This window comes from Colius striatus, chromosome 4 (genome assembly GCF_028858725.1).
Source record: "Colius striatus isolate bColStr4 chromosome 4, bColStr4.1.hap1, whole genome shotgun sequence".
NCBI lineage: Eukaryota > Metazoa > Chordata > Aves > Coliiformes > Coliidae > Colius > Colius striatus.
The window spans coordinates 74,405,711-74,418,712 of NC_084762.1; the positions used below are offsets into that span (position 1 = coordinate 74,405,711).

General features: G+C 38.0%; 1 protein-coding gene across 2 annotated transcripts in view; it reads left to right on the forward strand.

Annotated features, from left to right (window-relative positions):
* Nucleotides 1–13,002, forward strand: part of MATN2 (matrilin 2) — a 67,853-nt gene that overhangs the window by 45,237 nt on the left and 9,614 nt on the right. Inside the window, exons 9-22 of one of the 2 annotated variants that reach the window (XM_061994684.1) lie at nucleotides 1,204–1,326; nucleotides 3,614–3,736; nucleotides 3,896–4,018; nucleotides 4,369–4,491; nucleotides 4,584–4,706; nucleotides 4,916–5,038; nucleotides 8,074–8,196; nucleotides 8,291–8,413; nucleotides 8,498–8,620; nucleotides 8,789–8,911; nucleotides 9,109–9,231; nucleotides 9,387–9,509; nucleotides 9,654–9,776; nucleotides 11,056–11,469. In XM_061994684.1, coding sequence (XP_061850668.1) covers nucleotides 1,204–1,326; nucleotides 3,614–3,736; nucleotides 3,896–4,018; nucleotides 4,369–4,491; nucleotides 4,584–4,706; nucleotides 4,916–5,038; nucleotides 8,074–8,196; nucleotides 8,291–8,413; nucleotides 8,498–8,620; nucleotides 8,789–8,911; nucleotides 9,109–9,231; nucleotides 9,387–9,509; nucleotides 9,654–9,776; nucleotides 11,056–11,469 — 2,013 coding nt within the window. The remainder of the gene's footprint in view (nucleotides 1–1,203; nucleotides 1,327–3,613; nucleotides 3,737–3,895; nucleotides 4,019–4,368; nucleotides 4,492–4,583; nucleotides 4,707–4,915; nucleotides 5,039–8,073; nucleotides 8,197–8,290; nucleotides 8,414–8,497; nucleotides 8,621–8,788; nucleotides 8,912–9,108; nucleotides 9,232–9,386; nucleotides 9,510–9,653; nucleotides 9,777–11,055; nucleotides 11,470–13,002) is intronic. The other variant, XM_061994686.1, reaches the window with a different exon arrangement.

Here is a 13,002-nt window from a genome sequence, read left to right on the forward strand (position 1 = left end):
CTTGACAGCATACCCACCTCTTCATATATATTTAGGAAATAGATTTGTCCCAGGTGAGTTTTTGAAACCTTGTGGACATTTTTAGGCTATCATGAAAACAGTTTTGGCATTTGGGGATTTTCTGAAGGAGCAGTTGAAAAGAAGGGATTAGCATTTAACACACACCGCTCCTAACAAGAAAATGTCTGGGAATTACAGTTCTGATGTCACATACACAGGCAAAAATATCCTAAGACATCTGTGGGAACACCTGAATGGTAAACAGTTTTATTCTATGACCACTAATAACAGAAAAATGAGTGACACTGTGTTTAGCCAAGACAGCAGTGAGTGCTGCCTTTAGAATCCCGGGGGTCCTATGTCTTTGTATTACAGAGAAGAGACACTTAGGAAATTCGAAATTAAAAATATCCTTGTCATTTGCAATTTTTGCAAACGCTTGAACAGTCTAAGCCAAAGGCTGCTGAGGTCCCTGTGAGGTTTTCTGCATGCTGCCATGGCAGCTGGGTTAGGTGCTCAAGTCATTTCTGGGGATGCCACATTTGCATCAGGCCATTTAGAGACAGTATTTCAAGCAGGATGTTCACAAGGTAGCTCTTACGTCTTTGCCACTGTCTTATATAAAATCATTGCTAAAGTGTTTGTTTTGGATTAGGGTTTTTTTTTTTTTTTAATTTGTAAATATCATAGAATGGTAGAGGGACCTTTGGAAGGGACCTTTGGAGATCATCTAGTCCAACCCTCTTGCTAAAGCAGGCTCACCTCAACCAGGTCACACAGGAACATGTCCAGGTAGGTTTGAAAACCTCCAGAGAAGGAGACTCCACACCCTCCCTGGGCAGCCTGTGCCAGCGTTCCCTCACTTGAGCAGTACTGAGATGCTCAACAGGACTCTATTGAGTGATGTTAATGTAGGAAGGTACGATTTCTCAGCTCAGCTTAAAGTGGTCAATGGGAAGTTTACCCCAAGGCCCTCTTACATTTCACTGAAGCTATGTATATATTGGACTAGATGATCTCTAAAGCTCCCTTCCAACCCTATCATTCTATGATTTTATGATTATCAGATAAGGAACTGAATTATTGTTAAGCACGTCACTGTATTTGTATTTTCTTACTTATATGACATGCAAATACTACGGATGAACAATAATTAATTCATTGTTTGTTAAATGTTTTTAATAACTTCAATTGCTCTTACAGGAGTTGACTATTGTGCTCTGAGTGATCATGGCTGTGAACATTTGTGTGTAAATGGCGACAGGTCTTATACTTGTCAGTGTTTTGAAGGGTACAGACTTCGCAACGATGGGAAAACGTGTAAACGTAAGTTACTGTTCAGCAACTCAGATTTTTATAACACACAGAGAAGATATCTGAAAAGTAGGAACACATTGACTAAACGTTCCTGCCAGTGTCTTTTAAAATGCTCAAGGATTCCAAAAGTTCATCGTTTCCTGTTTGTTGTCGTATTTGTCAGCAGTATGTCAATATCCTGGCTATGCTAAGGCATCTAAAGTAGTACTGGGTGCATACCTTTAGGCACCTGAATCACACTTTAAATGTCTATGACATTTCAAATGTAGCCCTAACACTGGGCTGTTGTAGATCTGAAAGTATTTTGTTCTGGCTTACATCCTCAGATGTGACAACTGTAATTCTCAAATTAAGGCAAAGCATTTAATGTTTCTAATGTCTTGTACAGAGTGAAACTTGCAATATTATTAATGGAAAGTTCATTTTGTACAGCACAGGATATGGATGATTACAAAAGAGATATGATAATTGCATTACACATTCAACTACATTATGCAGTTACCATGAGTGGAAGATGTTTCATTGGAAATTTTTCTCTATTTTTATAGCTTGTATCTCTAAGTGATCAAAGAAGAATCACAGATAAGTCTCTGAAAAACAGACGTTCATTACCTTGTAACTGTAATCTCAGTAATATCCATAGATGTCCTTAATATCTGCTGTTAAAAAAAACATTTCTAGAAAAAGAAATTAAAGATATCCAGGTATTACCATGACAAATTAGACACTCCTTATTCTCAGCTTGTGTATCACGACACTTGATTTTGTTAGCAAACAGAGACAAATTCTCCTTGTCTCAAAAAGTACTGATGCTCTAAATGTTAGTGCAATGTTCTGTCCATACAGAGGTCCAGAGGGATCTAGATAAATTGGAGCATTGTGCTGTGATTAATGGGATGAAATTTAACAAGTCAAAATGCTGGATTGCTCCTAGGACGGAGCAAAGCTGGGCACAAGTATAAATTGTGAGAGGAGTAGCCCTGCAGAAAGGGATCTGAGGGTGCTGGCTGACAGCAGGCTCAACGTGAGTCAGCAGTGTGCCCAGGCAGCCATCCCACATCCTGGGGTTCATCAAACACAGCAGAACCAGTCAGTCCAAAGAGGGGATTATCCTGCTATATACGGCATTAGTGCAGCATCACCTTGAGCACTGTGTGCAGTTCTGGGCCCCACATTCAAGAAGGATGTGAAGGTTCTTGAATGCATCCAGAGGAGGGCAACAGAGCTGGTGGAAGGGCTGGAAGAAATTCCCTGTGAGGAGTGGCTGAGGACTTTGGACCTGTTTGCTTTGGATAAAAGGACAGATCTCTGAGGAGGGGAGGTGGAGAGAGAGGTCTTGAGCTCTTCTCACTGGTAACCAATGACAGGACCTGTGGGAACGGTTCAAAGTTGTGCCTGAGGTGGTTTAGACTGGACATTTCTTTATGGAGAGGGTCATCCAACGCTAGAACTGGCTTCCTAGAGAGATAGTCAATGTCCCAAGCCTATTTAAGAGACATTTGTACAATGCCTATAGCGACATGCTTTAATTTTTGGTTGGCCCTGAAATGGTCAGGCTGGGTGATTGTTGTACATCCCTTCCGACTGAAATAGTCTAGTCTGTTCTAAATCCTTGCATGAAAATAAAGGATGTGGCAAAGAATGAGAAAGCAAGATGTTAGTTCATCTAACATTAGTTAATGGATTGGATTTTATTTTGAAATATGAATTGTATCTATATCCTGTTTCAGAAAACCCCACTGAAAATCTGCTTGCTGAAAGTTTTCCAGAATCTCACATCAGGAACGTATCATTTGCCTTTCTCTCAGCTCTTAAATACTCCTTACACTGAACTTTCATAATCCTAATTTACAGAAAAATGACAAACACCTTCTGAAATAAGCACAGAGAAAAGACAGCATAACTATTGCAGGTTGGAGCAGGTTCATTACTGAAGATAAAAAGATGGTGATAGAAAGATCTGTTTCTCACCAGAAAGTTTACATGGAATGTGGATGTGGGATTTGAGTACCTTCTGAAATCCCTGTGGGTCACTAATGTGCATGCTAGGGACATGTGAAATTCTACAGACCCTTGAACTGGACAAGTGCCATTTTACTTAACAGAAGGGTTGTAAAATTAGCAAGACAGAGATGCACCTTTTTGCTACAACAAAAAAAGAGCAATAAAAAATGATCTGCAAGATTTAGTCCAGTATACTAACAAGGACAAGAACATTCAGTAGCTGGTAACTGTAAGGCTTTGAACAACTTGCCCTTAACTAACACAATTTTTTAATCTGTTAAATTATTCCCAGGCAAAAATATCTGCAAATCAGTCAGCCATGGCTGTGAGCATATTTGTGTTGGTGCTGACAATTCCTACAGCTGCCAGTGCCACGATGGATTCGTGTTGAGAGAAGACGGCAGGACGTGCAGAAGTGAGTGAATGTTTTTGCATGTGCATCAGGCAAGGCAAGAAAGGGGCTTTTCACTTCTCACTAGAAAAATAAAAAACAACTTCTTTTGTGATATCTACATGGATACCTACATTTTTTAAACATGTTTTCAAAAGCTGTATTTATTTCAATCTTTCCCAGATCAGGACGTCTGCAGATCAGTCAGCCATGGCTGTGAGCATATTTGTGTTAACGCAGATGACTCATATGTTTGCAAGTGTCATCAGGGTTTTCTGCTGAGAGAAGATGGGAAAACATGCAGAAGTAAGAAATTGATAATTACTCATAGACTTTTATCTACAGTGTGTAGATTTGTGGAAGTGTCCTAACAAATACAACAATAGTTTAGTGTTATAATATAGAAGTAGTATTGTACCTGCTACAGACTTGTATTTCTGTGGACGGAAATAGTGTCTTTTAATAGCCAAACTGATACGACTGGAGATAAAAAAGACTTAGAATTTTTCATCTCCCAAGAGTTAGAAGTGTTTGTTCCCTAAAATTTAGCCCACTTCTTTCAGTGCTATCAGTAGATCTAATAAAAGCTGTACTTTTCCCTGCATGATATGTTTGCTGTAGATGAGCTTTAACTAAATATCATCAAATGTTCTCAGATGAAGACATTTGCAGTTCAGTTGACCATGGCTGTGAACATGTTTGCATTAATGCTGATGAGTCATACATCTGCCAGTGTCATGAGGGATTTGCACTAAGGGAAGATGGAAAAACATGTAGAAGTAAGTATCCTTATGTTTAATAGAAGATTTCCTTGATAATCTCTGCATTTGTAAACATGTTTTAAATACCAGCAACCTTATTTTTTTTCCAGATAAAGATGTTTGCAATTCTGTTGACCATGGCTGTGAGCATGTTTGTGTGAATACTGAGAGTTCATACATGTGCCAGTGCTATGAGGGTTTTGTATTGAGGGAAGATAAGAAAACATGTAGAAGTAAGTTACTTTATGTTACTGGTTTTTTTTGTACTCAGAGGCTTGCTGAGGAAATCTATTATGCTACAGATAGGTCTTCTTATAGAGGACTTTTCCTGACAAAAAGGAGGATAAATTATTTACTAGGAGCTTATTATTTTCAGTCTTTAAAGTTTTGGAAATGTTCATATTCATCAAACTGTAGTATATAAAATCTAAATTGTTCCTAGATAAAGACATCTGCAAATCACTCAGTCATGGCTGTGAACATCTTTGTGTTAATAATGACGATTCATACATTTGCCAATGCCACGATGGATTCGTACTAAGGCAAGATGGGAAAACATGTCGAAGTAAGTAGCTTATGAATAAAAGAAGAAATGTATTTTTCCTATTTTTTTGGAGATTATTTACTGATTCACAGAGTATTGTTCTCTATAGATCATAAGACTTCTATGAATTAATTATTCTTTGAACTAAGCATTCATTTCAGAAAATCAGCCAATCTTGATGTTTGAAAGTAGCTTTTAAAATGTGAACTTCATTTCTAGTTTATGTTGAGTCTTTATCTTATGCATAGGATGTTGCTGCATTTTACTTCGAAAGGTTGAAGTTCTATTTGCCACTTTGTTGTTCTAGGTCTATTCATGCAAATCATCACTTAACCTGTTCCTTAACTTCTTAGCATGTTATTTTTTAAATTATAAGCTGATGAAACTCCTTCAGTTTCTTTCTATGTTCTCTAATCTTTTCGTAAGTCTATTGTTGCTCCCCTAAAACCTCTGCTCTTTATGAGGGCACTACAGTAGTACAAAGACTTCTAGTAGGAGACACAGCAGGGTCTGGGGTAGAGGACCTATAACCCACCTAATTCTTATTTGAATCTACCTATCTTTTTTTATCTTTTAACTTTTTTTGAATGACCAAAGATAGCTCTAGTCTGTGACCAAAATGTTCTGCGAGTGGTTGTGTTCAGTTAGTCATGTACCACAATCATAAGATGATTAAGACTTTCAGTCATATGGGTGTCCCACATCCTGTGTATGTAAAGCCTTCATTCTTATGAATGAATTTATACATAAATGTATAAGCTTAGTTCTGCATATTTTCAAGTACATATGATTCACTGTTATTCAGCATTCAAAAAGATTCCTGTCTCCTTCTACCACCAGCTGTTCTATTTTTATTTGCCATTCTCTCAAAACTGGAGTAACCTACAAACTTTGTCAATGATGATTTTGTATTTTCTTTGGAGTTATTCATAAAAATCTTGAGTGGTAGAAGAGCAGGGCAAATTCTTGGAAAGCAAACCACTTCTTGTTTCCCCATTTGTAATTCATTCTGAAGGGTCTCTCTAGCCAGTGTTAAGCCATATCATGTTGATTCTGTAGTTTGTTTTCTTAATCAGAATAAATACTGAGGCTGCTGCTTTACTGAGTGCTCCATTGTATAAACAGCATGAACTTTATAACCAGCCTCATAATCAATTAAGAAATACATTTATTTTGTTTTCCAGGATCTATTTTTCAGTAACACCAAGTTGATTGATATTCATTCTCTTTCTTTAATTTTACTCTAAATCAAGTTCCACACAATCAATTCCATTATTTTAATGCAGGTCAATAACAAGCTGACAGGCTTACAATGAGCTACTCATCCTTTGCAAGCACTGGAATAATAGTATTTTTTCAGTGGCTGTGTATACACTGGGGATGGAAACTGCTCAGTGTTTTGGGGCTTCCTTAGAGTTTTAGGAGTTATTGAAAAAATAACACTAAGCATCCAAGGTGTTTATCAGCCATCTCTTCTACAACTCTTTCCTGCAATTTATCTGGTGTTTAAATGGATTTTAAAATGTGCACGTTCAGTAGGTGCTGTGTGACCTCCTTCTCAGCTGATGAAACTCTTCAACCATATCATTAGTAACTTTTTTCATAAGTTCAGATCTGTAAACCCTCAATATTTTTAACATTTTTGCATTAAGTTTTGCAATTGTACCATTTCTATTGATTAATTACCAATACATTGTTAGAATGCTTTTTGATCCTAATAGCCTTTAAAGAATTTGCTCATACTGTCCTTTATTTTCTTGGCCATGCACCCTCTTATCTTTTATCTTACAATCTCAGTGCTTTCAAATTTCTAGTATCTTCATGTTAAGTAAATACTGTGAGTGTTCCCTTCTTTCAATCACTATGCAAATCTTACAGCTGTTTTCAAATTCTAAATGAGGTTGCTTTTTTAACTATTCTGGCATTCTTTTTAGATTATGGGACTGCATATTTGGGGGGTGTATCCAGAAAAATAACCTTAAATTGTGCAATCATTCACTTTATTATTATTATTTCCCCCTATCCCAAAATACTCTGGCTCATATTTACACTCAGCTATGTAAAATTCGTCCTTTTGAAGTAGTAGCCATGCCTGCTGATGGTTTGGTTTTGATTTTGTTCATAACTAACAAATGTGTCTGAGTTGCACACAGCTGTGTATAAGCAGATGCTTTTTAGATACATGATAATGTCCTCTTTATCTGCTATAATGTGAGCAGATTTAGATTGCCATGTCTTGAATGTAATATTTGTTGAGTTAGAAGTTTTTCTTCTGTAGCAGTTTTTGGAATTTTTGTATTGGTAGCATGAAACCTCCAGTTAATTTGGCTCAGATTGAACTTCTGGTAAAAATATAAGGGTTTTTTTCCCTATGCAATAAACCTAAGTATTTTGCTGAAGAGCCAATATGAATTTGGCTGTCAGTACTGTTCTACTTTCTATATAAAAGTAGTTCTCAATTAGCAATGCAGTGAAAAAGAAATGGAGAATGCTGATAGATGACTCCGCTGAAGGTTTTTACCAATTTGTTTTAATATTGCAGTGATAGAAGTCCTCATATCAATGTTCAACAATGCCAGTTAGGTATTATTTATTCTCTTAAATGAGTAGTTCCTGTTTTTCTGGGGTTTGTTTATTGAGGCTCTTGGTGCTGATGTGAAGATGTTAAACAATTCTTTTGCTTCATGTCCTGTGGTCTTTTGCTTAATTTTGGGTTTACCGGTGTGAATTACTGCTAAATTATTTACTAAATTATTCCTTCCTTTCAGTCTTACTGCTCTTAATGTAAAGCCTCCTTCCTTAGTCTAGTCAGACTAATTCTAAAATGAGTTATTGTCAGTGGGAGGCCATCCAAAACATGCAATCCTTTCTCCTCAGAGGGTAAAGAAATCATGCTCCGTGCAAGCTAAGCTGCCTATCATTTACCTTCCCAGAGATTTGTTTTCAGTTTGCAGGGTTCCATCTTTCTTTGCTCATGGGATTATCCCCACTGTCTTTGTATTTATAAAGAAAGTTTAACTAGCAAACCACATTAAATATTATCTAACTATTCCCAGGCAAGGATATTTGCAAATCAGTCAACCATGGCTGTGAACATGCTTGTGTTAATGCTGGTGATTCATTTGTTTGTAAGTGTCAGGAGGGATTCCTGCTAAGAGAAGATGGAAAAACGTGCAAAAGTAAGTAGTCTGATATTTATCATCATACTTTCTATCTGCAATTCATGCTTGTGTAGAAATGCATTAACCAGCAAGATCTGTCATCTGTTTTCAGATAAAGATCTCTGCAAATCAGTCAACCATGGCTGTGAACATGTTTGTGTTAATACTGATGATTCATATATCTGCAAATGCCATGATGGGTTCCTACTGAGAGAAGATGGGAAAACATGCAGAAGTAAGTAGCACGAGAACATCATCTGATGAATTACACATATAATCAAGGCTGATGTATGTTGACTACCAACTGTTCTGTCTTCAGACAAGGATGTTTGCAATTCAGTCAGCCATGGCTGTGAGCAAGTTTGTGTGAATACTGAAGATTCCTACATGTGCAAGTGCCATGAAAAATTCATACTGAAGGAAGATGGAAAGACATGTAAATGTGAGTAGCCAGAACTGTAAAACTCTGGTTCTGTTTGAGGCTTTTAAGTGTTGTAGCTGTGAGTGCACATGTGTATGTATGTGATTTCCAACCGTTTGAGCTGGTTGATGAAAGATATTTTCTCTCCCTAACCAACATCACCTCACAAACTCCATCCCCTGTTCTCAGATAAAGATGTTTGCAACTCAGTTGACCATGGCTGCGAACACATTTGTGTTAATACTGATGATTCCTATATCTGCAAGTGTCACGAGGAGTTCATACTGAGGGAAGATGGAAAAACTTGTAGGAGTAAGTCTTATCTTCTTTGCTTTATACTTCCTGATCTGTTAATGAAACACACTATGCAACAGTAGCGTGTTATTTGTGTCTTTAATATAGAAACTTCATGGAAGTGAGCTCCTTCATGGAAGATTATTGCCATAATTTTTACATTTTGTCAAAGTTATTTAACTAGCTGTTCTAAATATCATTTGCATTATTTCAAGGTAAAAATATCTGCAAATCAATCAACCATGGTTGTGAACATGTCTGTGTTCCAACTGGTGATTCATACACATGCCAGTGCCACAAGGGATTTCTGTTGAGGCGAGACAGGAAAACATGCAGGAGTGAGTAGCTGAATTTTATTTATTTAGTATTTTATGGGGAATATGTATTTTCAGTCATAAAAGAAATAACAGGCTTCATTTCACTCAGAGCTTGTACATGCCAGTTTTGCATTTGAGTAATGGTTTAATAAGGAAATCCTCTTAACAATTCTCAGGTAAAGACCTCTGTAAATCCATTGACCATGGCTGTGAACACGTGTGCATTAATAATAACAGTTCATACAGCTGTCAGTGCCATGAGGGTTTTGTCCTGCGACAAGATGGGAAAACATGTCGAAGTAAGTAACTCAGTATGGCCATAAGTCACTCTTGTCTGGCATTGCTACGTAAACAAAGATGTTACACTCCTTTGTTCTTCAAAAATCACATTGTGAGTCATTGAATTTAAATAGAAGACATATAAATATTTCAATTTTTCCCAGATAAAGATGTCTGCAAATCGGTTGCCCATGGCTGTGAACATATTTGTGTTAACAGTGATGACTCCTACATCTGCAAATGCCAGGAGGGATATGTACTAAAAGAGGATCAGAAAACATGCAGAAGTAAGTACATTTTATTTACAAAGTGTTTGTTTCTTTGCTTTCCAAAATTACTCAACCTCACTTCAAAAGTTATTTAACATTTGAAAGCCCAAAACATACGTGTGATAGAAGATGCCTTGGACAATGAACCTGATGCTCTCATAAGCAAAAAATTAGCAAGTTGAAACAGTTTCTGTGTAACATCAAGTACAATAATAATTCTTTCCAAACGTTGGGAAAAAAAGACAAAGTCAAATTTTATTCTCAATGAATGTGGACTTTAATCAGGGTCATATACTGTGGAGCTTTTATCTTTATATACTCTGGTTTAAAATATCACGTACTCTGCTTATCTTCTAGCATGATGTGCTTAGAGTATGACATGAATTTATCTCATTGCCCCATAATACTTTGAGGTGAAATTGTTCTACTAGACCTCAGTTGCAAACATTTATTCTGTACAAATAGATTCCTTAGTTGGGGAGGCTGTTACTACCAAAAGAATGGTAACACGTTCATGGCTGGTCTCAGTCCTAACTAAAACCGTTCAACATGAGCTACTGCACCTCCTTGACTTACGAGATAACATTGAGGTGGTTCTGATACTCACATTCATTGTGTTTCCATCTATCTCCTTAGTAGTGACACATCTTTTCCTCAGATGCCTGAAGAAAGGAATTTTTGGACAGTAGTTTTAAAATAGAGCTGTTTTCTAAGAAGAAAAATCTGAGCTTTAAAGCTGAAATTTCCTTATTCCTACAGTGGCCTGATAACAGACATCTTCAATAATTTCTGCAGTCAAAGTAATTTCTGCTGCACAGTTCTCTCTTGCATAGTGCTTACAGTATCCTTACTGTACAAACACCAGATGTGGGTGGAGGTCAAAGTTTGTTTGGTCCAGACAAAGATGCAAATCTTACATGCCTTAGTAAAACAAATTCTCCCTGGAAGCTATGCTGGCCAAGTAGGAGCTGAGCATCTCTGCAGCCAAGCCCCTTGCACAAAGTGCACTAGTCCATGCCTGCTGGAGGCAATTGATCTCCAGAATAATCTGCAAAGCAGAATGTCTCAGTAAGTATTCACTATGATTATGTTGTTAAACTCTTGATCACAGGCACACTCTTAGCTTTTGATATAGACTGTATACAACATCTTTAGGCACACCGGGTGAGTTGGATGAGCCAGGAACAAGCTACTCTTTAGATGATGTCTGAGTTTATGCAGTCCCTGGGTATCTAGGTCCCTTTTCAGCTTTGTGGAGTTTTTTCATGATCTGAGCGCTCTGTTGCTTATCTTGCAGGATGCACTGAAGGCCCGGTGGACCTGGTGTTTGTGATTGATGGATCAAAAAGTCTTGGAGAGGATAATTTTGAAATTGTAAAGCAATTTGTCTCAGGAGTCTTGGATACCCTTGAGATTTCACCCAAAGCTGCTCGAGTTGGTTTGATTCAGTATTCCACTGAAGTCCGCACAGAGTTTACGTTAAGGCAGTTCAGCTCAGCCAAAGACATGAAGAAAGCTGTATCGCAAATGAAATACATGGGGCGGGGTTCCATGACAGGACTGGCTCTGAGGCAAATGTTTGAGAGGAGCTTCACAGAAACAGAAGGAGCGAGACCACTTTCGGCACACGTCCCTCGAATCTCCATTGTGTTTACAGATGGGAGAGCACAAGATGAGGTCTCCGAGTGGGCTGCCAGGGCAAAGCGAACAGGTGAGTGCAGGTGTGTTCTAAAAGGCAACTACTGGTGCAAGTAAGATGTGGTAATAGTATGGATGTGCTGATCAATAAGGTGTTTGCCACAGCAGCCTGGCTAGTAGAGCAGCCGCCATTGCAGAACGCTGCACCTGGGGTGTTCCAGGAGCCTTTGCCAGAAGGCATGTGTGTGTGATTCCAAGTGATGAGTGCCTCACTGTGCCATCCAGGGCAGTGGGGCTGCGCACTTGGTGTGCCATGCACTGTCCTGAAGGCAGCCACTCAGGGTAGACATTCGATTCAAAGGTTCAGGAACACTGGGAACTTCTTAAAAAAAAAGAATAATCTAAGAAAACCAACAAAAAAACCCAACCCCAACCTGTGTCTTCAAAACACACAAATCAGTCCTGAGAAATGCTGTGGTAATCATCAGTCATGTTATGTTTTTATTTACATACAGTCTGCATTATTAACAAACTTTGTAGTGTAAACAGTGTCCTAGAAGGGGGATGGTTGTCCTTGTTAACAAAAGGATATAGCTGCAGTGCTCTCTGTCTGTTTCTATGTGCCTTATCTGGTGACAGGGTGAAATAGAACAGAACTGATTTTTAATTTAGAATGTGTCTGGGCAGACACCTGTGCCACAAACCAGAAACTTTTCAGTTGTTTAGCGGAGTCAACTGAACATTTTCAAAACTTTTCAAGAAAATAAAGGATCCCTTTTTTCTTTGCAAAACATTTCGTAAGAAACTGCTTTAAGAACCATGGCTGATGGCCAACAACACAGAGAACAGCAAGACTTTAGAATTCCTCTTCTTCTATTCTGTTCTTGTTTTATTGACTTGCTATATCAATCATAACTTGATATATGATTAGTATAGCATTGGTCAGACTGATACCTCTCTCTAAGGAGAAAAGGCAACAGTGTCTGAGGACTTTAGAAGAGCTTGTGCAAACAAGAGTTGCAATGAAATGTACACAAAGGGTTTTAAAAACAAACCCAAAAATTTATACACAAACTAGTGAGCTCTGGGAAACTACACAAAGGATTTACAGGACTGAAAAGGGAAAGAAGTAGAGGCCAGCCTTGCTTACTTGCTAAATGAAACCCGAACTCCAGGCTGCTTACACTCGTGTGTGACACTCCAAGCCAAGTCCATCCCCTGTGTAATTGCAGTACAGGCAATGTAGTAATGCTGAACATAAAATTGGCCTTGAATGCTTTCTCACTGATATCTCCAAGTCTTTAAAAGCAACAGACCTCAGCATGACGGGTCCATTCATTAAACCGAATCAGCTTCTGGTGAACATTTCACTTCCCTGGCTAAAGTGCAATGCAGGCAGATTCATGACGAAAACTAAGATGATGCTTACGTTAAATGTTAAAGAGTTGGAAAAAGCATATTTTATGATGTTACCAGGCCCAGGATTCTTCAGCAAAAAGGTTAAAGTTGCAATTCAGCATAGCTGTTATTACTCCATGATAATAAAGAAAGATCAAACCTCCTCATCCTAAGTATTATCTGAAACCAACCAGCTGAGAAGGCAGCT